The sequence below is a fragment of the Chlorella variabilis genome (assembly GCF_000147415.1).
Source record: "Chlorella variabilis unplaced genomic scaffold CHLNCscaffold_12, whole genome shotgun sequence".
Taxonomy (NCBI): domain Eukaryota; kingdom Viridiplantae; phylum Chlorophyta; class Trebouxiophyceae; order Chlorellales; family Chlorellaceae; genus Chlorella; species Chlorella variabilis.
In genome coordinates, this window is record NW_005435076.1 from 101,040 (window position 1) to 125,110 (window position 24,071).

General features: G+C 63.3%; 7 protein-coding genes across 7 annotated transcripts; 5 read left to right on the plus strand and 2 right to left on the minus strand.

The window, feature by feature from the left end:
* Positions 1–266: 266 nt before the first annotated feature.
* Positions 267–2,854, plus strand: CHLNCDRAFT_58029 (hypothetical protein; the record flags this gene model as incomplete). The annotated part of the gene is made up of 7 exons (XM_005846788.1): positions 267–750; positions 868–1,080; positions 1,196–1,226; positions 1,342–1,712; positions 1,831–1,941; positions 2,060–2,251; positions 2,417–2,854. The coding sequence occupies 7 exons, from the start codon at positions 267–269 to the stop codon at positions 2,650–2,652; spliced, it is 1,638 nt and encodes a 545-aa protein (XP_005846850.1). The 3' UTR covers positions 2,653–2,854.
* A 3,522-nt stretch (positions 2,855–6,376) lies between these two features.
* CHLNCDRAFT_56187 (hypothetical protein) lies at positions 6,377–8,995 on the plus strand (the record flags this gene model as incomplete). Its single annotated transcript, XM_005846789.1, has 5 exons — positions 6,377–6,391; positions 7,701–7,770; positions 7,888–8,012; positions 8,298–8,425; positions 8,622–8,995. 5 exons carry the CDS (start codon positions 6,377–6,379, stop codon positions 8,848–8,850), a joined length of 567 nt encoding a protein of 188 aa, XP_005846851.1. The 3' UTR covers positions 8,851–8,995.
* A 369-nt stretch (positions 8,996–9,364) lies between these two features.
* CHLNCDRAFT_134649 (hypothetical protein) lies at positions 9,365–11,860 on the plus strand (the record flags this gene model as incomplete). Its single annotated transcript, XM_005846790.1, has 5 exons — positions 9,365–10,257; positions 10,389–10,870; positions 11,107–11,249; positions 11,395–11,748; positions 11,828–11,860. 5 exons carry the CDS (start codon positions 9,365–9,367, stop codon positions 11,858–11,860), a joined length of 1,905 nt encoding a protein of 634 aa, XP_005846852.1.
* A 1,230-nt stretch (positions 11,861–13,090) lies between these two features.
* CHLNCDRAFT_11894 (hypothetical protein) lies at positions 13,091–14,592 on the minus strand (the record flags this gene model as incomplete). Its single annotated transcript, XM_005846965.1, has 6 exons — positions 13,091–13,270; positions 13,403–13,486; positions 13,631–13,777; positions 13,900–13,958; positions 14,205–14,334; positions 14,476–14,592. Coding segments are annotated over 6 exons (717 nt in total), but the record flags the coding sequence as incomplete, so codon positions are not given.
* Positions 14,593–15,796: 1,204 nt separating this feature from the next.
* On the minus strand, positions 15,797–17,805 carry CHLNCDRAFT_31396 (hypothetical protein). Its single transcript, XM_005846966.1, has 5 exons — positions 17,636–17,805; positions 17,145–17,275; positions 16,886–17,026; positions 16,630–16,761; positions 15,797–16,509 (listed from the first exon to the last, which is right to left on the minus strand). The coding sequence occupies exons 1-5, from the start codon at positions 17,652–17,654 to the stop codon at positions 16,258–16,260; spliced, it is 675 nt and encodes a 224-aa protein (XP_005847028.1). The 5' UTR covers positions 17,655–17,805; the 3' UTR covers positions 15,797–16,257.
* Positions 17,806–19,270: 1,465 nt separating this feature from the next.
* Positions 19,271–20,325, plus strand: CHLNCDRAFT_134653 (hypothetical protein; the record flags this gene model as incomplete). Its single annotated transcript, XM_005846791.1, has 2 exons — positions 19,271–19,406; positions 19,565–20,325. 2 exons carry the CDS (start codon positions 19,271–19,273, stop codon positions 20,323–20,325), a joined length of 897 nt encoding a protein of 298 aa, XP_005846853.1.
* Positions 20,326–20,671: 346 nt separating this feature from the next.
* On the plus strand, positions 20,672–23,844 carry CHLNCDRAFT_24204 (hypothetical protein; the record flags this gene model as incomplete). Its single annotated transcript, XM_005846792.1, has 13 exons — positions 20,672–20,866; positions 21,024–21,093; positions 21,183–21,381; positions 21,494–21,608; positions 21,794–21,998; positions 22,141–22,255; positions 22,357–22,471; positions 22,575–22,688; positions 22,777–22,902; positions 23,002–23,138; positions 23,227–23,331; positions 23,444–23,562; positions 23,684–23,844. 13 exons carry the CDS (start codon positions 20,672–20,674, stop codon positions 23,842–23,844), a joined length of 1,776 nt encoding a protein of 591 aa, XP_005846854.1.
* Between the last annotated feature and the right edge of the window lie 227 nt (positions 23,845–24,071).

The window sequence follows — 24,071 nt, forward strand, 5'->3', positions numbered from 1 at the left end:
TCCGGGGTCGAACGCACGGCGGGGGCACGAAGCCAGTCGGCGGCCGATGCGCAGGCCTGGGAACAGCCGCCAGGGCGCAGCTCGCCGCAGCCAGCCGCCCCCACCCCAACCCCCAACCCCCAACCAGCCGCCCGCAACACCCACCCAACCACCACAAAACATGCACACCAATCGCCCATGGGGACTGCACTCCCGGGACCCCGGCGAATCCCCAAAAACCTCTCACTGCTGTCCGCACGCCAGATGGTCTTAAAATTCACAGCAATATGGCTTCCAGGCACACCTGGGGTGTCCTGCTGCTGGCGGGGCTGCTCCTGTGCACGCATGCCCTCGTCCCCGCCTCGGCGCAAGAAACGCCCGCGGCCGCTGCGACACCTGCCGAGGAACACGACCACGAACATGATCATGCTACAGAGGTAGCTGCAGCCGGCGGTGCAGTGCAGGGTGCGGCAGCAAACCAGGCTGCTGATGCGGACCACGCAGCAGAAGGCGCTGAAGGGGAGCATGCTCACGAAGAGGAAGCGGCCGCAGAGGAGCACGCCCATGAGGAGGGAGAGGAGCTCGCCGAGGAGGAGGCCGACCTTGCCGCCGCTGCTGACGCCGACCTTTTGGAAGAGGAGCATGCAGACCATCCCGAAGGGGAGCATGCAGACCACGCCGAAGACGCAGCTGGCGACGCACATGCGCATGACGAGGACGCCGCGCACGACCACAGCGGCCATGCGCACGGCGTCAGCATCATGGAGTTCGGTGTGCCGCACTCGCCTCCCCACCTCTGCAGCGTGCCTCTGAAGTTGCCACTGGTCCAGCCCGCTGCCTGCTCATCGCCCACCTGAACCCCCTTCCCTCATCCTTCTCCCCTTGCAGCCGCGGTGGCGGCGGAGCTGGGGTCTGTGGATGCGGCCAAGGAGGACGTGTGCAGCATGGAGGCCAGCGAGGACTACAACCTGGGCCTGCACATCGGCTCCGTCTTCATCCTGCTGGGCGTCAGCGCGGGGGGCGCGCTGCTGCCCGTGGTGCTCCACATCTCCAGCAAGAGCGGCAGCGTGATGGCGGTCATCAAGATGGGCACTTTCTTTGGTGAGTTGGGCCCGGCAGCGGTGGCCGCCCGCCATCTCGATGCACCTTGCGAATGCCGTCGGGTCTCCTGTTGCCACCGTTTGTCCACCCAGCTGCATCTCTGCGCCCTCTGCAGGCTTTGGCACCATTCTGTCCACGGCATTCATGTGAGCAAGCACGCAGGGTGGCTCCTGGTCGTCTGCCCGTGCCTGGCTCTAGCTCCTGCCTCGCCCTCGCTGGCCCTCCCACAGCGCCACCCTGCCCTGCCCCACCCGCACGCAGACACATGCTGCTCCCTGCGGCCCAGAACCTCTCCTCCCCTTGCCTGCCCGAGTCGTGGAACGATGCATACGAGGCCTGGGCCTACCTCTTTGTCACCATCTCCATCGTCTTCATGCAGCTGATCGACTTCCTGATAGAGGGGGCTTACCAAAAGTACATTGAGCGGCGAGGCGGCCAGCCGCACGTGGAGGCCTGCCACGAGCAGGCGCACGACCACGACAAGCACACTCACCACGCCGCGGTGGTGGGCGCCCTTGTCAGCATGCACAGCAGCAAGGCGCAGCTGCACGGAAACATGCCGTCGGCCAGCGAGCCGCCCAGCGACGTGGAGGCGGGGCAGACGGAGAGCAGCGAGTTGGGCGAGGATGGCGGTGAGTGCGGCGTCCGACTTTCTGGCTGCAAGCAAGCGTATGACGGTTCTGCCCCTTCCTTGGCTCTACTTTGCCTCTGCCCCTCCCAGACTGCCAATTGTGCCTTCCCCACCTGCAGACACTTGCGCTGTGCATGGCAAGGGCTGCAACACGCTGATCAAGCACAAGCATGACCCCTCCCAGATTGTGGGGATCTACCTGTTGGAGGCGGGCATCATCTTCCACTCAGGTGTGCGCAGGAAGCACAGGAGCTCGACTGCAGTGCAGTTCTGGCGCGCTGAATGACCAGCTCTTGCCGGTTTGCCAACTTTAGCCTCAGAGCGTGCTCTCTCTCCTTCCCTGTTCAGTGCTGATTGGCATCACGCTGGGCGTGACGGGCGGCAGCGCCTTCAACACCCTACTCGTCGCGCTCTCCTTCCACCAGTTCTTCGAGGGCTTCGCCATCGGCTCCGCCGTGGTGGATTCGGGCATGACTGCACTGCGCAGCATGCTGATGGGCCTGGCATACGCCGTCACCACCCCCATAGGCATCGCCATTGGTGAGTGGTGGCTGCTGGGGAGCACCCGCACGGGCTGCTCTGGAGCACCCGCTGTGCCTTGCCTTGTGCTGCCACCGGCACATCCCCTGGCCCCTCCCTTGCTCCCAAGTGGCATGACTTGCCCCCTCACTGTCTCGCTTCACTCGCCCGCCCGCCCACCCGCAGGCATCGGCATGCGCGAGTCGTTCAACAAGAACTCCACCACCACGCTGATGGTGGAGGGCATCTTTGACTCCATATCCACCGGCATCCTCATCTACGTGGTGCTGGTGGAGCTGATCAACCCGCTGATGACGCAGTCGGCATGGCTGCGCAGCCGGCGGTGGTGGGTGCAGGCCATGGGCTTTGTGTCCTTCTGGGGCGGCGTCACTGTCATGGCCGTCATCGGGAAGTGGGTGTGATGCGGTTGCAGAGAGGTGGCGCCCTCCAGCAGGGCGCCACGTGGCATCCATTTCCTCTTCGTGCGAATTGCACAGCACGCGAGCAAGTGCTTGGTTCAGTTGTTTACGTTACTCCCTCCCTTACCAGCTGGATGCCACAAATCCAAATAATAAAGTTTCATTTTGTTCCCCTTACAATACTATGTAAGAGTTTCAGTGTGTAGAGTCTTGGAGCACAAGAAGAGAGCGTGGTGAGGAAAGCAATTGGGCCAGAGGGTCGTGCAGTCAAGCCCAATGTCACTCGCGGCGCTGGCGCTTGGAGTCCGCTACAATGTACTCCCGCAGGTACGCCTTGTCCATCCCGCCATCGTTGAGCAAGGGGCGGGGTTGTCGGATGCCCGACGCCTGCTTCTCCTCGCCCTCCCCGCCGCCCATCAAGCGGCGCTGCGTGCGAGGACGGGCCAGAGGGTGGTCTCTGTTGTGTAGCTCGTCCTCAATCCATTGCCGCCATACCCTCTCTCTGCACACAATCAGATGCACCCAGCAATGCAGCCACAGCCATCATGTTTACATGAGCGCACACAGCCAGTAAGGAATCTCAGGAATGTCAGCCACACCATGCAGGCTCTTGTACATTACGCCACCATCATGACCACGCAGCCACATACAGCACCCTGCCACCACTGCCACCACCAACCACCCACACCTATACTCCTCGGCAAGCGCCCCAAAGCGCGGGTCATCCTCCAGCAGCGGCTCCGCATCCCGCCAGCGCAACAGCGGCTTGGGAAGCCCTGATGCCTGCTGCTGCTCGCGGCTGGGGATCAACGGCTGTAGCACAGGGTGGACAGGCACAGGCAGGACATGCGGGCATGGGGTTTAAGTAGGCAAGGGGTCTGGTGTGTGCGTGTGGCAGGCAATCTCAAAAGCTCTGGTCCCCTGTCTTGCACTTATCTTCTACCTCTTCGAGATGACAAAATCAGCTGACCGACACACCGGGCCCTCCACATGTGCCTCCCCCCCCCAACCCACCTTCATCTCCGCATCCAGCAGGTCCAGGAACCCTTCCACAGCCTCCTCCTGCAGCGCCACCACATGCTCCCGAAACACAGACTCCGCCTCGCCGCGCTCCAGGGCGGCGTTGGAGCCCCGCCCCTGCACACACAGACCGGACACTTGGGGTGACCGGACATGGGGGTGGGGCGCCAAGGGCTGCAAAAGCCCAGAAGCGCAGCCAAGCCGCCGTCCAACCTCCACACACACCGCCTCCTGTTGCACACGTCCTGCCCAGCACAGGCTGCTCAATCACCTGCGAATCACGCATGATGCGTTCGCTATAGTCGCGCCACCGCGCATCAGGCCCCAGATGCAGCTCCTGCAGCAGTGCACGGTAGTGGGCCAGCGCATCGGCATGGGCGGCCTGCAGGGCAAAGGGGTGTGTGGGCAAGGGAGCAGAGGTTAAGGAGAGGACGGGTGGCTGTGGTGCAGCGGACCAGGCAACGCCCCTAGGCGCGGCATGGCCCTGTCGCACCGAGACGCATGCCCCTGCCAATGCAGCCATGCACTGAACCACTCCCGCACCTGCCGCCGCCGCTGCTCCGCCACTCGCAGCTCCGTCTGAAGCCGCCGCTCCGCCTCGCGCTGCTTGTGCTCCCGCTCCCGCAGCACCTCCTCCCCCTTGGCCAGCTCAGCAACATACAGCCTGAACAGGCCCTCCCTGCAGGGTCCTCGGGGTGCACGGGCAGGGCAGGCGGCGGCCATCTGGGCGCCACCAGCCGAGCTATGGCACCATGGTGGTCCATGACCTGCGGCCGCCCCTCGTTGTCAAGAACAGGAGGCCCATGCCGTGCCCGCCCACACTACGCAGGTGCGGGGATAGTCCCTTTTGGTCCCCGCACCTGTCATCACGTGGCAGCGCCAGGTAGCGAGGGTCAGCCGACAGCTCATCCTTGGTGCGGGACCAGCGCGAGGCACCCGTCACACCCGCCTCACGCAGCAACGCCCGGTAGTCTGCTTCATGCTGCTTGCGCGCTGCCGCGCGCACTGGCGCCAGCAGCTGATCAAATGCAACCTGCCGCTGCTCGGCGGGGCAGCGCTGCCAGCGTGGGTCCTCGCCCCACCGCTCCTGCAGGTCTTCCAGATGCAGGCGGGCATCCCAGGCTGGCAACAGCTGCCCTTCTTCCTCCCCCGCAGCAGGTGCAGGCACTATGCTGCTGCTGCAGGCCGCCTGAATCTCCTCGAGCAGACGCTCAAACTCGGTGGCTGGCGTCTTTGCAGGAGGGGGCGCTGCCACTGCTGGAGCGGCCTTGCTGCTGCTGCCAGCGCCCTTGCCCTTGATGCCGGCGCCGCCTGCCGCTGCGGCTGCTCCCTTCTTCTTGCCAACCGACTCTTTGCAGAACTCCCCAAATGCCGCCTTGCGCTCCGCAATGGTGGGCAGGTACTGCAGACATGTCAACAAGGGGGCCCAGACATTGAGCATGTGAACAGCAGCTCAGGAGCCTGAGAACAAGAACGTGCCACCCTTTCGCTGTGGCCGCCGCCCCACCTTGAAGCGCTTGTCGGGCTGCAGCTTGGGCAGCTCCCGCTCGTACCGCGAGAAGGCGTGCACCCCCTTCTCCTCCAGCAGTGCCTTGAACGCCGCCACTGCCTCCTCCTTGGCCATGTAACCGTCGGGACCATACCCTGTCTTCACACGCGCCGGCTCCTGTGGCGGCGGCGGCTGCTGCTGCTGCTGCTGCTGGTGCAGGGGAGGGAGGCCTTGGTGCTGCCCTGGCTGGCCAGCTGGCGGAGGCGCTATCGCCAGCGGGGGCGGCAGCCCGCCACGCATTGGGGGCGGCATGCCTGGCGGGTAGTGCTGCAGGTGCTGGGGCGGTAGCATGCCTGGGCGCTGCTGGGGCGGATGCATGCCTGGGTGCTGCTGGGGCGGCGGCGGCATGCCTGGGTGTTGCTGAAAGGGTGGCGGTGGCATGCTGGGGCGTAACTGCTGGTGCTGTGGTGGCAGCCCACCTGGCGGCAGTGGCATGCCCAGTGAGAAGTGCTGCTGCTGCTGCTGCTGCTGGGGCGGTGGTGGGTGCATGCCCGGCGGCGGAGGCCCCCCGCGAGCTGATGGGCCCCCGGTTGGCGGCTCCTCCCGCCCAATGTCGTCCTCTGTGAAGGTCACATCCTCATCAACCGCGACTTCCACGCCTCCGCCGCCCCCAGCTGCAGGGTAGAGCACGCAGAAGCAGCAGTAGGACTGTCATGCGCAAGCCAACAGCCAGGCCTCGACAAGGCGGCCAGCCCGCTCAACGGTTGCAGCCATCATGTCCCCCCCCCCCGGCACCACAAAATAGGGTGGTGGCAGCACAAGGCAGAGCGCAGTCCCACCCACCCTCGCGATACTCCGGCGCCAGCTGGGCGCCCATGGCGCGCGCCCGCTCCAGCATCTTGGCCCTGACCGGGTCCAGCTTCAGCTTCAGCTTGGCCTCCACCTCAGCAGGCACGTGCCAGGTCGTCTCGTCGGTCTGCGGTTTGTGGTAGTACTTCTTGCCATCGTCACACACCACCTCCAGCCAGTCGGTGCCCGGCACGCGTTCTGCATGGTGCAAGGTAGGGGATGACGCGCGTGCGGTGGTGTCGGGGCAGCAGCAGAGCTCCTAAGCCGTGCCACCCGCCTGGGATCAGTCAGCTGTACGTTGGCTCTGCATGGGATGCTGCCACTGCAGCCAACGACACTACAGCGCAAGCAGAACAGCCATGCCCATCCATGCAGCCGCAGATAGTGCGCCGCGCCCACCTGATGACACCGGCACAGGGTTGCTGCTGGCCTTGCCTTCATCGCCCTTGAACCCCTCAGGCCGTTCCCATGTGGATTCTTCTGTCAGCTGGTTGTAGTAGTACACACTTTCTGACCCATCTCCAGCTTTGTGTGCAATCCACGCCTCTGACGCCCGCTTCTGCCGCTCCATCTCCTCCTTGCTCCTGCCACTGCCGCCGCCAGGAGGGCCTGGCCGCGCACCCATCGGTGGAGGGCGCCCAAAAGGGGGGTGTCCAGGGTGGAAGGACGGCATGGGTGGCATGCCCGGCCGCCCTGGTGGGCCGTGCGGTGGTGGCATGTAGCCGGGGGGTGGCATCCCGGGGGGTGGCATGCCGCGGAATCCCCCTGGGGGCATGTAGCCAGGGTGCACAAACGGTGGCCGGGCACCAGGATACGGTGCCATGCCCTGCAGCAACAGAGCCGTCAACTGGCGCCAGTCAGCTCCCCAGTGCGGCTGCTGGTGCCTGGACTGGTCCAGACCATTGATTGCACCAGGGATTGAGCAGACACCAGCACGCTGTGTGAAAGTACGCACCCTAGGAGGCAGCATCCCCGGGGGCCCTGCCCCATAATGCGGCATCATGGGGGGCGGTGGCCCAGCGGGAGGCGGCGGCCGAGCCTGCTGCAGTGGGGGCGGCCCTCCGGCAGAAAGCGGCACATGTGGCGACCTGCAGCAACGGTAGCGGCAGGCATGAAGGCAGGTGTGGCATCCCCCAGCACTGCTCAGCAAGGCGCTAAGCATTCCACGACCCCTAGAAACTGCTCTTCCAGAAAAAATCAGCCCACCTGGCCCGTCCATAGGGGGATGGCCCCGGGTTGGCGGCGGCGGTGGCGGCAGCAGCAGCTGGTTGCTGCTGCTGCTGCTCCGCGCCAGCCTGATCCATCGCTTGACACCTCGACGAAATCCGCTAGGGGCTCACCCCGAAACAAGCTCACAAACTCAGCGCTTGGTCCATGTGGAGCGGCGAGGTGGGTGGGGGCAGCTCTCAAACCAAAGGTCTGTATGATCGCACGCTGTCAAAATTGGAGAAGGCCGCAGCCGTGAGCCCCCGACGCATGCTATGCCCAGTGGTCCCAGGTGTGGGACATTGGGGCCGGCTTGTGCGCGCTGCGGCCTCTTTGCACTGGGCTGCAGTCGCTGCTAGCCAGGTTGAACCATGACCAAGGCAGAGGCCGAGGCCATCGAGACGGTGGAGGTGGGTGATGTCCTTGGGGAGCTGCATGACATGTCGCTGGGCGTGGGGGCTCACGCACGGGGCTGCCGGTCCTGCAGGACGTGGAGGAGGATGTGGACGACGATGTTAGCAGCGACGAGGACGACGTGCCGGACCTGGACGAGGGCGGTGGGTCTTTGGCAGCACGATTGCTGCGTGACAGGCTGCCAGGGTGGCGATTGGCGCAATTCGGAGTGGCTGGGGCCCGCTGACCGGCCCCTGCCCCGCCTCGCTGCGCCGCTGCAGGCGAGGAGGGCGGCGCCCGCGGCAAGCAGAGCCGCTCAGAGAAGAAGAGCCGCAAGGCCATGCAGAAGCTGGGCATGAAGCCTGTGCCCGGCGTGATGCGCGTGCAGATCAGGAAGAGCAAGAACGTGAGCGCATACAGGCCGTCCCGCATCCCGCCACCTGCTGCTGGCATATGCAGAACCAGCATGCTGACCAGTTTATGCATGTAGCTCCTGTTGCATGTGCCAATTGGGGCTTGCGGTGCTGCCCTTCCCCCTGGCACGTTCATGCCACTGCGCACGGGTGCTGTCGATTGGCATTCGCGCTGCTGCCCTTCCCCCCCTGGCACCTTCATGCCGCTCCGCTGTGCAAAGATGCTGCTGCTGACCTGCATGCTGCTTGCCACGCCTCGGGCGCAAATGTGCCTGCAGATCCTGTTTGTGATCAACAAGCCAGACGTGTACAAGAGCCCCTCCTCCGACACCTATGTCATCTTTGGCGAGGCCAAGATCGAGGACCTGAGCGCCCAGGCAGCCGGCGCAGCAGCAGAGCAGTTCCGGTGCGTGTGCCGACGTGTTGGCAGCGGCAGGCACTGCAAGCAGCAGGTTGAGAGGCGCAGGATCACACAAGCATAGCTTCGCAGGGCGACAACGCGGGCATGGTTCTGGGCAGTGCTGCTGCCGTGCAAGGAAGCAGGCACGCATGAGCTGGTTGGCCCGTGCCTGACCCTGCTCGCCTCGCCGCCGCTGCTGCAGGATGGCCGAGGCCATGGGCGGTGGTGGTGCGGGCCCAGCGCCCACGCGCGCCGCGGAGCCGGAGGAGGAAGAGGAGGAGGACGGCGAGGAGGTGGACGAGAGTGGCGTGGAGTCCAAGGACATTGAGCTGGTCATGACGCAGGCGGGCGTCAGCCGCAGCAAGGCGGTTAAGGCGCTCAAAAACGCGGATGGCGACATTGTGTCTGCCATTATGGAGCTTACGATGTAAGGCTGCAAGAAAAGGCATCCCCGCGCAAATCGGCCATCCAACATTAGGAGGGCCGGTCCGCGCAGCAGGGGCGGCCAGCTGGGCAGGGCGCCCTCTGGCCGCCACAGCCCCTGCACCGCTTCACCCATGTAACACAAACTTGCAGAAGGCTCGAGAGCTCATGCTGCAGCACACGAGGAGCCTATGCTGGGCGGCCACCTCAGCGGGCCGTTGACCACTGGTCAAACTCTCGGTGGCTGGTGCCAGCAATGCATGCCACAGCTCAATTGAACAAAATTTCTCATGCCCAAGTCTGTGAGGGCACAGACATTGGATAATCGACTGCAACCTGGCCCACAGGCTCTGTGGGTCCCGGAGAGGCAACTCGCCCTAGTTGCTGTGATTGCAGCGATCGATCGTCGGTCACGGGCAGCAGCAGGGCTAACCTCTCGTTGCTCTGCGTTGCGCTCAAACACGCAGTGGAAGGCGCACGGTTGCCGCTCTGCAGGGGCCTGGGTAAGCAGGCAGTGCAAGCATGTCATGGGTGATGAGAGGGCGTCCTTACAGCGGCACAGGCGCCTTGGCCGAGCGCTGGGGCTCGCCGCCCGCGGCGCCGACACCCGCGTCACCGCTGCTGCCCTTCCCGGAAATACAACCGTGGCAAGTCGGCACCTCATCCCCCAGCTCCGCCAGCGCCGCCTCGCCTCCTGACGACAGGCAGCGCGGGCTGCAGCCAGAGCCCAGCCATGAGACGGCGGCCGCTGCCACCGCAGACGAGGAGCAGCTGCTGTCCATGCTGTCGGCGCTGCGCGTGGCGATGTGCAAGAAGGAGGCTGCTCTAGTCAACGTGGCAGGACGGCTAGCAGAGGCGCAGAGCCGGCTGCAGGGCTGTGAGGCCGAGAACCGCAAGCTGGCGGCGCAAGTGCGGGATCTGCAGTTTGCCAGCGGTGCAGTTGCCCCGGAACGCCTGGCCGCAGCCGCCTCTGTCACGATGGATGGCAGGCTATTGGCGCAGGCCAGGCAGGAGCTGGGCAGGGAGGCGTGCCGCATAGCAGAGCTTGCAACCGAAAGGGACGCACTGCAGTCGGATGTGGCGATGCTGCACCAGCAGCTGGTGGCGGCCGCACAGGCTGAGGCCAAGGAGCGGGAGCGGTTGTGTATGGAGGCCACACAGAGCAGGCTGGTGGCCAAGGCAAGGGCGCGGCAGGTAGAGCAGTTACAGGCAGAGCTGCAGCAGGTGGCGGGGACTTGCACGAGCATGGGTGCTGCTGCTTCGAAGCAGGCAGAGGCTGCACTGGCAGAGGCAGCCAGCGCGCAGGCAGCAGCTACTAGCGCAAGGTCTCGTGCAGCTGCAGCAGAGGAAGAGGCAGCAGAGCTCAGGCAGCAGCTAGAGGCTGCACAGGCTGCAAGCATGCAGGATACTGCCAGGTGGGAATGGTGCTGCACAGCGCTCTTAACCTGCAAAAGCTGTACATCCTTGTCACCGGCGCTGCCGCCTTTTGGTTCATGACTGACCCTCAGGTTAATGACTGACCCTACACGGCCTGCTTGTAATGCAGGGCGGATGCAATGGAGGCTAAGCTAGCCGAGGCTCGGCAGCAGATGGACTGGCAGACGCTGCGCATAGCTGAGCTGGAGCAGACCTGGGGCTTGGGCCAGCTGATGCGCAAGTATGAGGGCGAGGTGCAGCGCTTGCGGTTGCAGTTTGATACCGACCGGCGTGACCTGCAGGAGCAGCTGGCCCAGGCACAGCGGCAGCAGCACACGACGGTGGCAGCATCTTCTTCAATGCAGGAGCAGATGGGCGCCCCTCTCTCGATGCAGCCATCTGACCCGTTGGATAGCTCTGCCTGGAAAGCACTTTTTGAGGAGCCATCCCATCAGCTGCCGACAGAGGTGCAGGATGGGTGGTGCCAGACAGACGGCAGCTGTGCGACCAGCCTGGAAGCATGGGCAGAGCATACACTGCTGGAAGCTGCCCGGATGGAGATTGAGCGACTCAAGGAGTTAAACGCAGAACTGCTGGACTCGCAGATGCAAGGTGGGCCGTGGAGCCGCTCTTTTAGCCTAGGCAACATGTGATATGCACCTTGATATCCACAGTTGCTGCCTTCCAGTGTCACCTGCCTTTTCGGCAATCTGAGTGCTTCTGGGTTCATGCTGTGTTTCATGCCTGCCGTGCAGCCCAGCAAGCAATGCATGGTGCACTGCAGCAGCAGCAGTGTGCTGCAGCAGCTCTTGAGAAAGAGGTCTCCTCACTGCGTGCACAAGCCACAGAGCATCAGTTGGCCGTGGACTCGGCGCGGCGAGCAGAGGCAGGCCTGCGGGAGCGGCTGTACATGGCGGAGCGGGAGTTAGCACATAAGAACGGCGAGGTGCAGGCCCTGCGGGAAGAAGCCCTCGCAGCGGCCACGCTCAAGGTGCATGGGCCAGGGTTGGGGGCAACGGCGGGGTGTGGGGGGGCGCACAGGATGAGAAAGCCTCATTTGCTCCATCTTTCTCCCAGCATCCTGCATCCCCATGTGATGCTAGTAGCAATGCAATGCAACGGCGGGGTGAGTGCAGGACGAGCTGGATGCTGGCAGCCATTTGGAGGAGTTGGAAGAGCTGCGGGCAGAGCTGCAGCGGGCAGCGGCACAGACTGAGCTGCTGGCTTGGCAAGTGCAGCAGCTGAAGCAGCGGGCCGCGACTGCTGCAGATGAGCATGCGGCTGCCGTGCAGCAGCAGCTTCAGCAGGGCGCAACGGATGCAGCGGCCGCAGTCGCTGTTGCTGATGAGCGGCACCAGCAGCAGATGTTGGCCTTGCAGAATCGGCTGGCCGAGGCGCAGCAGCAGCTGCAGGCGGCTCGTAGCGAGCTCAGCACCTTGCGGCAAGAGCAAGTCCTGCGTCGCGGATCCTTGGTACACCAAGTTGTGCAGGTAGGCTACCCAGTGGAGACAGAACATGCAGCTGTGCAGACAGCCTGCTGGCCAGGATGCCATGTGGGCCCATGTGCAGGCGCAGCCCAGGTGCCCGAGGCGGAGCAAGTGATCCGGGCACCCCTGCTGCCGTTGCCCATCAACAGTATGCGGCAGCTTCCCAGCAGAGCCAGCAACGCTTGCAAATCGCCAGCATGCAGCAGCGGTGTCCGCTGCAGCTCACCCACGCCCCTGCTGGTAGAGATGACGGCGAAGCAGCTGCAGCTCGAACTGGCTCGCGTTCGAATTGCCCCCATCAAGACGCTGATGGGCAGCAGCTGGGGCGGCGGGGGCCTACAACAGCTGGGGTTGCCAGCTCTGCGGCAAGCATCGATGCAGCTTGCCATCTCGAGCGCTGATGGCACCAACAGCAGGAAGGCAGCGCAGCCGGAAGAAGAAGGGGACTCGTGCTTTGCTACACCCATGGACCAGACCCCTACTTCTGCTGGCGACCAGTCCCCTTTCAGGACGGCCCCCAGCCCTGCGGAGGACGCAGCATGCTGTCAGGAGCAGCAGCATCGCAGGCCACCAGTGCCCAATCTCAATCTGCAGCTTGTGCGCTCGCTCTCCTCTCCCGAGCTGCCAGAACCAAGTGCTTGGTCCAAGCAAGACGAGGCATCCAGCTCCCTCTCTTCCCTTGGAGACCCCTCGCCCCTCTCCTCATCACGGGCCTCGACAGTACACGCAGGGCTGGACCTCACGATGGCAACGGCAACGTGCTGTGACCAGGATCAGGCATTGCCAGCCACATTGATGCAGTCGGCGGCCGCAGCTGGCATTCAGCAAGTTTGGATGCCAGCTGGCTCGGCTGGCAGCGATCAGTTTGGGCAGCGATGATGCATGTGCTTTGTTCATTCCTCAACTCGACCTCTGGGGCATTATTCTGCATGAGAAGGGAAGTCCTCATCTGTCTACAAGAATTCTAGCAACCAGGTCACATTGCTGCGCCAGAAGAAGGGCAGCCACCTGGCGGGGCACTGCGTCGATTATGCAGTGCTGGGGCATCCAACCGCCCACACATCCTGGGGAACGCGCAGTTTTAACCAGCCCCTTCTTTGCCAGCTGGGTGGCCTCCGAGTGTGAACGGTGCATACTGGTAAAACTGAAAGTGGAGCAGTCACGTGGAAGGAGCAGCAAGTTGAAGAAGAGAGGGACATGTCAATCTCAGCTGCTGGCATGTGTAAGCGCAGGGCACATCTGCAATTGACTGTGCCTGGCAAAACACGCACTGAGGTGATCAGCCCTCTTCCATGGCTGCCGCGCCATTGGCAGCAGCCGCCGCCTCGCCCTCCTTGTTGCCGCCGTCGCCAATGCTGATCTCGGAGGGCAGGTGCCCTGTCCTCAGCGCATCCTCCAGGCGCCGCACCTCCTCCAGCGTGGATGCCGCCGCAATGGCCGCCTTGATGGCCGTGATCTGCTCGGGGGTGGGGCCCTTGCGCACGCTGGGCTCCTCTGCCGCCGGCCGTGCAGCAGCAACAGCCGCCTCAGCCTGCAGGTTTGGGCAAGACGGCCGGCATCGTGGGCAACAGCTAGGTTTGAGCAAGCTGCTGGCTCTAGGGAGCGAGGCGAGCAAGCAACACGCCGATGAAACCAAAACGTGTCATCACCCGCTCACCTGCTTGAGCTCCTCCTCCGGCTCAAAGGTCTGCGGTGCCTGCTCCGCCGCCTCGCCATACAGCCGCGCAGCCTCCTCCCGCTCCTGCACCCGTCGGGAAGCCCAGTCAAGGTATTGAGCTGACCGGGCGCGACAACACCACTTGCTAGAAGCACTTGCCAGCAACCTTCTCCATTTGTGGCCCGGCTCTCCCTGCGGCCCCGCTCCTCCATGGCCTCCCCTCCGCACCTTCTGCTTGACCTTCCTGAAGTCCAGCATCTTGAGCTTCTTGCAGCGCGACACCACGTAGAGCCGGTAGTTGGGCTGCTTGGTGACGGGGTTGTCCAGCAGGCTGAGGTACTTGAGCCGTGGCAGCGTGGACAGCGAGTCCAGGTCCTGCACACACAAGCAGACACACCCAGCGCCACGCTCAGCAGCAAAGGGCATGAGGAGCAGGGCTGTCAGTCTATCGCTGCTGCCCTCTTCCCGGCTGCAGCTGGAGACACTGCAACACTCACCACCAGGTTTGTCAGCCGGTTGTTCGTAAGGACCAGCCACTCGAGGCGCGGTATCGCTTCTGTACCAGGGGTGGTTGGGGCAGAGGTTGCAGCGGGTGGGTGGCTGCAGCTAGTCACGACCCTGTTCACCACAGTGCTTTGCTGTCGGCAGCTGCCTGTCCATGCTGCCAGGCAAGGGGATGCCAGTGGCCAACTCCGCTGGTGCGGTGCTGCAGCTACGTGGTACGACCGTCACCGGCGTGCTGCAGCTGTGGTGGGGTCCCCATCTGGCCAGCAACTGCAGGGTCGGAGGCGGCTGCTCGCACCTTCCAGGTTGCGCGCGATGCGGTTGATCCTGTTGTTGTTGAGGTACAGGCACTGCAGCCTGGGCAGCTTGGGGAAGCCCTCTAGCCGCACTATGGAGTTGTCCGACAGGTCTATGGTATCAAACTGGTTCTGCAGCGGGCCCGGGTGGGTAGGGCTGGCGGGTGCAGGGTGGTGCAGAAGCCGCACATGCAGCAACGCAGACGGCAGGGCGCGCGGTGCAGGTGTGGGCGAGCGCTGCCGTGCCCCAGGTGCCGCCACCACTGCGCGCACCTCTGTGGCCCCCAGGTTCTCTATCGCCGCAACCCTGTTTGCCCTCAGGTCTATCTCATACTGATTGACGCAGGACATGAACTGGGGGCTGCGCAGGATGAGCTCTGGCGTGAGGCGCCCGATCAATCGCGGCCCCAGCTGGGTAACCGCCTTGGTGTCCGCCATCGCTGCCCGGCGGCGAGCAGCACGCCTCAATCAGCAAAGAGGGGGGGAGCGCGGACCAACACCAGGGCTGCGTGGAGGCTGGTTTGTTTCTCCAGCGACGGGGTGATTTCTGGAAGTGAGCTGGGAGGCGATGCATGCAATTTTCCCATGCACAGGTGGCTGACTGAGACTGCCGTGCTGGGCTGAGACTGCCGAGCATTCAGGCTTCGAACTGTTGCTAGCTTGCGCACTTTCGATCGATCTGGGCAAGCGCCCTGCTGGGCCCTGCCCGTCTGCGGTGGCAGCCCACATGGGCTTCTCGACAAGCCCTGCAGCGGGCAGCAGAGTGGAAAATTGCTGGGCGTCCTGTGTCGCCGGAAGCCCTGCACAACAGCGTGGGTGGCAGCAGGAGCGGCGGCAAAATCGACGGCGGCCAGCGCGCAGCGGCACCCCCGCCGCCAGACAATGCGGCCGCTATTGCAGGGTAGCAGCCGCTTCATCATCCTATAGGAGCAATCCGCAGAATGTGGACAACCCTCTGGTGCTGCCTTCCCCAGACTTGAGCGCCGAGGCCTGCGTTCGGGTGCAGCTGGAAGCTTTACGCAAGAACGATCAGCCGTGGAGCAACCATGGGTGCGCAGGGAGGCATTTAGGCACCTCAATACCCACTTTAAACTGAAACTAGACAAGACAACCAAAGGGAATCTGACTCGTACACCTTCCCCTGCTTGCTGCAGAATCAAAACCGCATACGCATTTGCTTTTGATGTTGGTGGACTTGATCCTTCAATGTACTTTGGCTTCCCGAAAGATTTGTGAGTTGGCCGGCACATTCCCTGATATGGTGCACTCTTGGTGGTTGTGCAGGCCCCCTTTTGAATCCCTTTGCTTCTGCTATTCTGTTCAGGTACCACGAGGATCATTTTCAGGGCATGTTTGCAACTCGCTTAGCCACGCTGGTGAATAACCGCGGCTTCACAATCACCTCTGTCCAGGAGCAGCCTGCCGCGGACGATCCGCCATGCGCCATGGTCGCAGTGCAGGTGCAACCAGCCTTGATGCAGCAGCCTGCTGAGTTTTGGTTCCACCTGCGGCGAAAAACGGTCGGTGCACGGAAGGGCTCCCTTATGACCTGGATGGTCACCCCATCATGAATCCAGGCTAGCTCCCCAGCATGAATCTGCCTGTGCATTACAAGTGGCTCTCAGAGCCATCCGACTTGTGCGGCCTATAACTTGCCTCATGAGGTAGACTGTTGAGGACGCTATGTAGCCGCAAGCGGCGACAGGAAACAAGTAGACAATTGCCAAGGTGTGTGTGCGTGTTTATGTGTGGTCTCACTAGGCACCAGCACAGCTGAAGCGGAAGAGCGAGCTAGATAGGCAAACAAAACTAACTCATGGCCAGGCGCGGAAAACGGGAGCACGCAGGCTATTGGCAGCGAGTTGCACTCAGCCTGTCGTAGGCTGAGCCGTGTGTCAAGAAAGAAGGGGGCATTTGAAGGAAAACTGGGGCGACTGAACACAGGGCACTGTTGTGCAGGAGGGACAGTCGAGCGCCATGTGTTGGTGCGTTTCAATCAAGTCATGAATTTGCAGGTGACTCGTAGGGTGTACCTGTTTGATGGATTGGTGAATGTCACCTGTTGGCTGGCAGCAGTGCCAGGGCGGTGTGGAACTGGTCCGGGTTGTGGTGGTGGTGCTCGGAGCGGCTGCTGTCAAGGCTGTCACGGGACCCATCGCTGCTCATCTCCTCGTCCTCATCTGCATGGCTTCTGCAGCTAGGCTGGTGTTGGCCGCACGTCTTGGATGCGCAAGCATGGCCCAACGTGCAGGCCTGGGGGCAGCCCAGCTCCAGCGGGATGACGGGCAGGCAGTCGCAGTTGCATACCTGCAGGCCGGGGGTGGGCACGGTGAGCAGTGGTGTGCGCGGTGAGCAACTTCCGGCTGCCCCACCCAAGTGTGCAACACCCAAGCTGCGCAACGTCCAGCTGGCCCAGGGTGGGCTTGCCTCAATCATGTTGTTGTCACAGTCGTGGAAGAACAGCTGGGACATCTCAATTCCATCCTCCACCACCACTTGCCGCACAAAGGGAATGCCAAGGGCACGCAGCTGCACCTCCACCTCCTCGAGGGAGTCAGCCTACACACAGGTGGTGGTAGCGGGGAGGGAGCAGGGCAGCCTGAGGCAGCCGACGAAAAGAGCAAGAACCCGCAGCCCAGGGCAGGCAGCCGGCCAGCACTATTTCCCACCCCTGCTGCCATACCTGGAAGGACAGGTGGTCGCTCTTCGGGTCAATGTGCTTGCTGCGCGGGACGGGCTGGCCCTTGATGAGGTGCAGCCCCATGCCGTAGCCCCACAGCCATGCTCCCTCAAAAGTTTCATTGAAAGTCTCGGGGCGCTTGACCTGCAGTACAGGGCAGGGGTAAAAGCAAGGTGGGCCGAGGGCAGGGGTGGACGCAAGGAGAGCGGGTCCCGCACAGGTGCGGCGCACCTTCACTCACTCTGCCCAATCCTTCACTCACCAGCATGAAGCCCAAGCAGTCGCGATAAAATGCCACAGATGCCTCCACATCAGAGCAAACCTTGCTGATGTGGTTTACGCTCCTCAGCCCAAGAAGCCCGCTCCTAACACGCTGGCGGAAATCAGGAGAGACTGCAAGTGGGCGGTGGGCGGGCGCACGCAAAGTGCTGTCAGCTCACAGCAGCAACCGCAGTGTGTCGGGCATGCCATAGGGGCAAAACCTCGCGTGCCACCCTTCTTTTCGACATTCATTATTCTTGCTCTCCCATGAATGTGCATCGAGGGAGCAAGCTGTTGGAGAAGCGGCCGTGCGGCGCCCGGCGTGCGGCCCCCAGCAACGAGCAGGCGGTGGCGGCAGCAGGCGCTTGTGAGGGATGCGCCCGCAGCCCATCTGAGGCCTTGCATCTCTCTACAGTAGCCTCTTTTGCTGCATTATGGAACTGACCAGCATCACTGAAGCGACGCGGGGCAACTGTCGGGCGGTTAGCTCACCTGCGGGGCACACAGACATGCTGGATCGCGATGCCGAAACTGAAAAGGCAAAGGGGAAGCGCAGGATCCTGCAGGAGCCGCCGGGATTAAATGGAAACTGGGGCGGCGAGGGTGAGCCCGCGGGAAATGACTGCAGCGGCTTCCCCGGCGGCAACAAGTGTCGGACGACGATCGACAGCTAGGGTGGGGTCCGGCGGCGAATCTCATAGCACTACACCCCACTGTACTGCCCGCTACGCCCATGAGCTCTCGTGTTGATCCAAACTGTGTCAGAAAATGGAAAGCTAGCCCACATGATCGCAGGGTTCCTGCAACTGGTCGGTGAGTGGAGCGCCAACCGATTTCCCTTGCACGCCAGAAGCTCTGCCCAACGCCGCCGCATGCATTGTTTCGGCCTGCAGCCTCGCAGGTTATCACCCGCCTGTTCACATTCGGTCTTAACCTTGCCACTGCGCGCTCCCTGACTCCCGAGGCCTATGGGGTGCGTGGGTGGGTGGGTGCGGTGAGGGGCTTATCGGATGGCAGTGTGGTCCTTGAATGCGGCTTTACGAAGGGTACAGCCCCGCCGCCGCCCTCCTGGCGCGCCGCCGTCTTGGCGCTGGCTGCCGTGGCTGCGCACATGGTTAGCTGCGACTCCATTTCATGCTGCTGCAACCTTTGTCTGGTGTGCTGTCCCACACCTGCAGGTGGCAGCAGTGCAGTTCCACCTCATTAACACCACCATCCTTTCCATCAGCCGCGAGGGCTTCCGCCGCGCCTGCCTACGCGTCGAGCAGACCGCGGCGGGGGCCACCCTCCTCGTGCTGCGCATCGCAGCCCTCACTGTGCCCCTCGGTGCGCTGCTGGCGACAGTCATCACCGCTGTGCTGCTGCACTCGGTTGGGGCCGGGGATGCTGCCTACCGCCGAGCGGTCGTCATGCAGGGTGAGGCAGGCTGGCGGCCGGGGGCGCTGAGCTGGGCCAGACTCGCCCTGTTCCTGGCTCCCCGACACTGGCCCTCTCTCCCAGCACAGCTAAACCTGTGCCACGGGTGCAGGGCTGGCTGCCTTTGTGGAGATCCTGTCCGAGCCATTCTACATTCTGGCTGCCACCCGCCTGCTGTTTTCCCTGCGGGTGGGCGTGGAGACTGCAGCCATGAGCGCCAAGGGCCTGCTGACGCTGGTCTTGGTGCGCCGCCCCGACATGCACCCTGCCATCGCCTTCTCCTGGGCCCAGCTAGCCTATGCAGCCATCACGCTGGCGGGATATGCAGCCTACTTCCTGCCGCACCTGCTGCGAGGACGAGCACAGCAGCAGCAGCATGCTCAGCCGCCCAATGAGGACAGCAGCCGGGCCCCGGCGGCAGCGCCACCGCCCACTGCCCCATCAGCGGGCACAGACCGCGACATTCTGCGGCTCTCTGGCACCTTCACGCTGCAGGCAAGTCACGCAGGCTAACTTTGTGCCTGCTGTGCTCCATGTGGCTACAGCTCACACAGCGTCGCCCGCGACTGTGCTGTTCCGTCCGCTCGAGCGTCGTTGCCACTCCTGTCCTGCTATCGTTGTGCTGCCGCTGACGCTCATGCGGGCCCCACTGCTGCCTGGGTACCGTTGCTGCAGGCGGTTGAGAAGCTGCTGCTGGCGGAGGGCAGCAAGATGGCGGTGGCTGCGTTCCAGGGCGGGCACGACCAGGGCGTCTATGGGCTGGTCAACGGGCTGGGGTCGATTGCTGTGCGCACCCTGTTCCAGCCCTTTGAAGAGGCTGCCTTTGTGGCCTTCAGCAAGGAGCAAGGTGGGGCCTGTGCTGCTGCTGCGTGCTGGGCCCTGCTGCCTGCAGGTGTCCTCTGGCTTGTAACCCAGGCGAGTGGGCGTCTCTTAATGCCATGGTCACCGCTTTGCTGCTCACCTCTTTGCTGGGCCCGTGTGATGGCCCCTCCTTCCCTATCGCAGGCCAGAAGGCAGCAGGTCCCTCCCAGCTGCGCCGCCAGGCCCGCCTGTTGGCGGTGCTGGTGCGCTGCATCACCACGGTGGGCCTGCTGGGCGCCGCCTTTGGGCCCGCCTACTCGCACCTCGCACTGCTGGTGCTCTACTCGCGGCGGTGGGCCGACACGGAGGCTCCCGTGGCACTGGGCCTGTACAGCCTGTACTTGGTGCTGCTGGCAGCCAACGGCATCCTGGAGGCCTTTGTGCACTCGGTGGCCAACGAGCGCCAGCTCCATGCCAACAACGCCGCGCTGGTGGGCTTCACCGCGGCGCATGCCGCGCTCAGCATTGTGGCAGTCAGGGCGGGCGGTGCGTGCGGCCTGATTCTGGCGGACGGCGCCAACATGCTGCTGCGCATCGCGTATTGCCTGGCCTTCACACGCCGCCGCTTTGTACCTGCGGTTCCTGGCTTCCACCTGCGCCTGCTGCTGCCCAGCCGCCAGACGGGGACAACATTGGCGATGGCGGCTGCCGTCACTTGCACAGCGCGGCTGCTGCTGCTGCCAGGCACTTCCTCGCTGGTGCAGCTGGGCCGGCAGCACGGCATCAGCCTAGTGCCCGACGCGTTGGCAAAGCAGCTGGCCGGCCAACCGTTTGCTGTGCTGGCAGCAGCGCACGTGGCAGTGGGCGCATCCTGCCTGGCCGTAGTGGCGGCTGCCATTGTGCGCTACGAGCGCAGCATTGTGAGCGAGGTCAGACTGCTGCGCAAGGGCGCCAAGAGCTCGTGATGCCGAGGTGCTCCCCCTTGAGGTACTGGGGTCAGATGCCTCCACACAAGCGCACGCCATGTGTTCGCTGTAAAACATTCACATGGTTGTGCCACAGCATGAGGTGCAGGCAGAGATCTGTTGGTCAAGGGCCAGCCCTGGATGTCGTGGCGCCGGTGTCGTTGCCGACGGGCGCCAACTCAACACCTGAAGATTCTTACAAGAAGCGCTGCCTAACGCTTCTTTGCTTCACAACCATAAAAGAACACCGCTTACTAGGTGTCTAGGGGTCTGAACTGCCAGGGTTCACTAGAAGGGCGGTCATCGATCTGCACTGCTGCTTGTCCCGATGGCTGTGCAGCATTTAATGGCCGCAGCGCGATCAACAGCAGCCATCGCTCTATCTGCAAGAGCGCTGTCTGGAGCTCTGCGCGGGCTGGCTACCGCCGCCGCCGCAGACGGTGGTCTGGCGACACAAGACACCAGAGAGTCAATGCACTACGACCTTCTGATAGTGGGAGCTGGCCCCGCAGGGCTAGCCGCGGCAATTAGGTTCAAGCAGGTGGGTATTGGCAAGCAAAAGAGACGAGACAGTGACGCTGCCGCAGGGCGGTGGCACTGCTGTTCCGGCAGACGGATAGGCACAACTGGCTTGTGTGTTCGGCGAGCTGCGTATGCAAGCGATTAAGCCCTGCAAGTATGCAAACCTGCCCATGCAGCTGTGTCAGGAAAAGGGCCAGGACCTGAGCGTTTGCGTGATAGAGAAGGGTGCTGAAGTAGGCAAGTGCTGTTCTGAGTCACTGTCGCATTGGTTAAGGGCATGCATGCCGCTTCAGACCTGGTAATCGCCTGCGCTGCTCTTGCTGCGACTGCTGCAGGCGCACACATCCTGTCTGGCAACGTGCTGCAGCCCACTGCCCTGGATGAGCTGTTACCGGGCTGGCGGGAGGATGAGGAGTGCCCGGTCAAGCAGCCCGCCACCGCCAGCCGATTCTACTACCTGACCCAGCAGCGGGCGCTGCGGTTGCCCAACCCGCCGCAGATGAGCCACAAGGGCAACTTTGTGATCAGCCTCAGGTATGCAGGGTGGCGAGGGTGGCCGCCTGAGCATGACAGCACAGTTGCAAGTTGATTGAATGCGCTGTCCTGCACCAATAGTGCACTCATGCTCCCCTGCCTGAGTCTGCAGCGAGGCCGTGCGGTGGCTGGGTAGCAAGGCAGAGGAGTTGGGAGTGGAGGTGTTCCCGGGCTTTGGTGGTGCCAGGGTACTGTACGGGCCCTCGGGCGATGTGCATGGAGTGCAGGTGACCGACCGCCGCTGCTGGGCATCTGACGGACATCGATGGGCTGGTTGGCCTGCTCGCTGCTGCTCCAAAGTGCATGTTTGTGCAACCGGCACGCGCCTCCTCCCCTGCCTCCATCCTGCCTCTTACCCTGTTCATATCATCGTGCCACCCACCCCTTTGCCCTGTCCCATGGACATGGGCAGACCAACGACTTTGGCGTGGCCAAGGACGGCAGCCGCAAGGACAGCTTCTCTCCGGGCATGGCACTGACGGCGCGCGCCACGCTGTTTGCGGAGGGCTGCCGTGGCTCGCTGTCACAGCACATCATGAAGCGCTTCCAGCTACGGGAGCAGGTCGGAGCGCAACCGCAAACATATGCGCTGGGGCTCAAGGAGGTGTGGGAGGTGGGTGCGCAGGCTGGCGGTGTGCAGCCTGTTCATTACCACGGTGTCCGCCTGGCTACGCTGCGGCTGCTTGAACATCAGCGGGATCTGCACCTGTGAAACCACAGAACCGGTGCCCTAGTTATGGATGGTTTGTGTGCAGGTAGCACCTGAGAAGCATGTGCCTGGCCTGGTGATGCACACCATTGGGCATCCGCTGCCCTGGGATGTGTACGGCGGCAGCTGGCTGTATCACATGCCTGGCAACCGCGTATCAATGGGGTGAGCAGGGGGATGGACATGGCAAAGTTGCGACTTGGGACCCAACTCCACTCGCTGTCGACTACGGTCATGTACCTTCCCCCTCAACCACAACCATGCAGGCTGGTAGTGGCCCTGGACTACGCGAACCCCTACCTCAACCCCTACCAGGAGTTTCAGCAGTGGAAGCGGCACCCGCTCATCAGCAGGCTGCTGGAGGGCGGCACATGCCTGCAGGTAGGTGGTGGCAGGTCATGTAATGTGGCTGAATGCTCAATGGCAAGCGCATTTGACACATTCGATGCGTCTCACCGATTCCCTGGCATGGCCTGGCGCGCAGTATGGCGCCCGCACGCTGAACGAGGGCGGCTGGCAGTCCATCCCTGCGCTGACCTTCCCAGGCGGGGCGCTTGTTGGTGACTCTGCCGGTTTCCTGAACGTGCCAAAAATCAAGGTGCGTGCTGCAGGCACCCAACCCGCTGTCCTTGGCCTGACTTGCTGTCGTTGAATTCTGTAGCACTTGTGCCCTCATGTCCCTGCAGGGCACCCACACTGCCATGAAGTCGGGCATGCTGGCAGCCGAGGCCGCCTTCAATGCCATGGACTCGCAGCCGGCGGGCGCACCGCTGGATCTGTCCGCCTATGAGACCAACTTGCGTCACTCCTGGGTGGGCGCCGATCAGCGAGACAGCAAGCAGCTGGTGGATGGTGTCATGTGACTCCGTGAACTCAGCAGCTCCCACTTTTTTGGCCGGCATGCCGTACAGATTGAGACAGAGCTGCACCGCGAGCGTAATATCCGCCCCAGCTTTGGCCTGGGGGGGGGGCTTTGGGGCGGCCTCGCCTACAGCGCCCTGGAGGCCTACCTGCTGCGCGGCAAGGAGCCCTGGACCCTGAGGCATAGGTGCGGCGCCGGCTTGGGCCATATGCAAGCTAGGCATGTGCAGAGTCACAATGCGTCAGCTTGCTGATGCTGTGCTGGCTGCGTGCAGGTTCAGTGATAATGAAAAGCTGAAGCCCGCTTCAGGCTTCACGCCAATAGAGTATCCTAAGCTCGACAACAAGATCTGCTTTGATCTGAACACCTCGCTGTTTAGGTGGGCAGGCTGGTAGCAGGGCGGTGGCAGCACTACAGGGGCGGCCGCCTTCTCTGTAGCCCGCCCAAGCTGATCCCCTGGTGCGCCTGCCTGGTGGCACGCACCCCTGCAGGAGCCAGACCAACCACGAGCACGACCAGCCCTCGCACCTGCAGCTGCTCAACTCCAAGCTCCCAGAGGTGCTCAACCTGCCGGTGTACGACGGGCCTGAGGGGCGCTACTGCCCCGCAGGTGAGCAGGCCTGCCTGACCCTGCCTGCCTGTGCCATGCGTCTGTCCATCTGTGTAGCAGTGTTTCGCCCCACTGAGTGCACTTTGCCGTGCCACTCATTGTGATGCCTGCGAGCTTGCAGGGGTATATGAGTGGGTGGCCGGCGACGACGGGCAGCGGCACCTGCAGATCAACGCGCAGAACTGCCTGCACTGCAAGGCCTGCGACATCAAGGACCCATCGCAGAACATCCGCTGGACGGTGCCCGAGGGTGGGGGCGGCCCGAATTACACCATCATGTGACGGCACCCTGCACCTGTAGCAGGCTGGTGTACACATCAGCAGCTCCCTGTTGACTGCTGCCGCATAAATGCCACCCTGCGACCCCAGAATGGCTCTCCCTATGCTTCATACACACCCTCCAATGATATGCTGTAACCTTTTGCAGACAGGATTTGGGGTGGGTGGCTGGGTGGGTGTCTGTTTGGGGTGGCGGGGTGGCCTGGGTGGCCGCCCTGCTCCTCTTGCCT